This window comes from Arvicola amphibius, chromosome 1, assembly GCF_903992535.2.
Source record: "Arvicola amphibius chromosome 1, mArvAmp1.2, whole genome shotgun sequence".
Classification (NCBI taxonomy): Eukaryota; Metazoa; Chordata; class Mammalia; order Rodentia; family Cricetidae; genus Arvicola; species Arvicola amphibius.
Genome location: NC_052047.1, coordinates 155,622,195 through 155,625,307, shown reverse-complemented (window position 1 = coordinate 155,625,307; position 3,113 = coordinate 155,622,195). Strand labels below are relative to the sequence as shown.

The 3,113-nt window shown below is 34.8% G+C and overlaps 1 protein-coding gene across 1 annotated transcript; it reads left to right on the top strand.

Annotated features, from left to right (window-relative positions):
- Positions 1–274: 274 nt before the first annotated feature.
- On the top strand, positions 275–1,222 carry LOC119824744 (olfactory receptor 5B12-like). Its single transcript, XM_038345180.1, has one exon. It carries the CDS (start codon positions 278–280, stop codon positions 1,220–1,222), a length of 945 nt encoding a protein of 314 aa, XP_038201108.1. The 5' UTR covers positions 275–277.
- The last annotated feature ends 1,891 nt before the right edge of the window (positions 1,223–3,113 follow it).

Here is a 3,113-nt window from a genome sequence, read left to right as displayed (position 1 = left end):
ATCACATGACAGAAAATTGTAGAAAATCCTAGATTCATATGAGGAAACCCTAATAACAGTGCAGCACTGACAGTTTCCATTTGTTCTACTCCCAGATAATTGACTTAATCCAGACCATATCTAAACATAGTTTTATGTTTAGACTCCTTCACATTAAATGATGCTAACATTTTAGTTAGAGTAACTGGTCACTGGAAAATTTCATGGAAATCTCTACATTGAATAATTATTTCCTTTTTTCATTCTAGGAACCTGTTAAAATTTCCAGATAACAGAGATGCAGAATATTTCAGAGGTGACTGAATTCATCTTTGTGGGGTTAACAGATGCCCCCCAGTTGCAATTCCTTTTATTTACCATCTTCACTCTCATTTATTTGACCACACTACTTGGGAACCTAGGGATGGTTCTGTTGATTTTCCTGGACTCCAGTCTCCACAACCCCATGTACATATTTCTCAGTAACCTCTCACTGGTGGACTTTGTTTATGCCTCAGCTATCACTCCCAAGGTAATAGAAGGGTTTCTCACAGAACACAAGATCATATCCTACAATGCATGTGCAACCCAAATGTTCTTCCTAATAGCCTTTGCAATTATTGAAGGTTTCCTTATTGCTTCAATGGCTTTTGACCGTCATGCAGCAGTGTGTAAGCCCTTGCATTACTCTACCACCATGACGACTACAAAATGTTCCCTGCTTGTTGTTGGTTCTTATATCAATGGACTCTTGCAATCCTCCATCCACGTTGCACTCACTTTCCACCTCTCCTTCTGTCATTCCAATGTGATCAACCACTTTTTCTGTGACATTCCCCCATTGCTGGCTATTTCTTGTTCTGATATTTCTAATAATGAAATTGTATTGATGACGTTGGCAGCATTCAATGTTACTTTAACTATATTGGTCGTCTTGACCTCTTACCTACTTATTTTTATTGCAATCCTGAGAATGCATTCTGTTGAGGGCCGGAAGAAGGCCATTTCCACCTGTGCATCCCATTTCTCCACTGTTACCATCTTCTATGGTACCATCATCTTCATGTACTTGCGACCCAGCTCCAGTTACTCCATGGACACCGACAAAGTAGCATCTGTGTTCTACACGATGATCATCCCCATGCTGAACCCTCTGGTCTACAGCCTGAGGAACAAAGATGTCAAGAATGCATTCAAGAAGATTGCTGTGAAAGTATTGTCTTCACTAGAATTAGTCTACTAAGTGTAAAGTACTTGAAAATGATGTAAAATTTTAATATTTATTATCTGTAAATATTTCAATTATAATTGTTTTTTAGTTTAATTTCTCTTAAGAGATATTTTATTTTGACTATTTAGTTAATTTATTATTAAAATAAGGCTGTTCAATTTTAAAACTCAAGATTCTAATCCTATGTATTACAGTACTCCACACTTCACGTGTGAATTTCTATCCTATAGCTATTTTCTTAGAATTTAAACATTTGTTCTTGAGAGTGTAAGAAGACTATAAGACTTAAGAAATAAATAAAAAATAAAAATTAATATATCTCCAAAAACTTAAAAGTTTCAGGTTGTCAATGAAACTTAGCTACCTCCTAAACTTATAAAGATACAAGTCTCACAAAGTCAGAACTATAACAGGAAAAATGAAATACTAGAAAGAAGAGACTCTCAATCTAATCTTCTTGTAAGTTATTTATTGAGTTCTAGGTATTCAAATTTCTTCTAGAGTGGTCACCCAAGGTGAGTGGGCTTTAAAAAAGTAAATCTGTCTTAGAAACACCCATGTTTCTGTAAACAACTCCTCACCCATACTTATATGAGTCACAGACTGAACTAAATTTCTTGATTCTGCAGGATGGATCTTGATTAAATAATTTCTTTGGTTTTTCACTGGAGTTCTATCTGGGTTTACACCACAGAATAGTCATAGAATAGAGCTACTATGATAGCAAACCATAGACAGATAAATAGATTATAGATAGATAGATAGATAGATAGATAGATAGATAGATAGATAGAGGTAGGTTGGTAGGTAGATATGGTGGATGGATAATGAATAAATACCAGCATCATATTCTCAAATATTCTTTAAGATTATATTAGTTCCTTGAGTGTTCTTATAATGTGATATGATCATATTCACCCCTGCTAATTCAACTTTTCCCTTCTCTATCCATCATACTTATTGTCCTTTTGTTTCTTCACTTCTAGACAAAAATGTGTATTTCATATAATCTTGAACATTTGTCTTCCACTGGAATGTTGTAAACTTACCTATGGCTACACTTTTAAAGAGGACTGTCTTTCTCCCCCAGTAATTATTAATTGCTAAAAGCTTCCTGGCAACTGGCAAGATTGTGTATCCAACACTGAGGTTTCTGATGATTTATTGAGTTCTTTAATTCTAATTTCATATCAGTTTTACTTTACTTCAATTCTTCTATCTATTTAATAAAATTGATTTTCAAGTCACCAGACTGTCCTTGTCATCTTATTCAGCTATATCTTAGTGTTTTCTGAGAGACTGCTAAGGTATTTACTTTTTTCTTTGGTGGATTCATTAGTCTATTTGTTCATTTCTTATTTAAATTCTTTGAATACTTTCACAAATGCTATGGTTTTTCTTTAAATTTCTCTTTCCTGGGGTTCATCTAGGTAATTCTTGGTATAAGACATTTCTATCTGATCATGGGCTTTTAGGGGACATCAATGGTTTGCGTCTTACACTTTGCTTTGTTTAATAATGAGTTATGAACTTGTGGATTTCTTTTGTTAGTTGTGTGTCTTTTCTGAGAGATTCTAGGCTTCCTCAGAATATGTGGCCTTGATAAACATGAGGGCTGGGGATGACATGAGCAAGTAATGTTCCAGGGAATCAAGTTTATATCGGTATACAGATGTGAAAACAGGGGTTGGCCTGGAATTTGGATAGAGAGCAATTGATCTAGGGTTAAGAAGCCTCATCAGATGGTACACAACATATAAAATCTATCTAAATATTGGACATTCGATATGTCTTGAGTAACTTGAATGAAAGCTGGAAGAGAGAACACAAGCACTTATGTTACCTAAACTTTTTCTGGAAACAAGTGGGACCAGAATAGGGTGAGTTTCAAAGGAATTTTAAC

Coding starts and splice junctions, on each gene's coding strand:
- LOC119824744 (XM_038345180.1), top strand. CDS start 278: ATGCAGAATATTTCAGAGGTGACTGAATTCATCTTTGTGGGGTTAACA.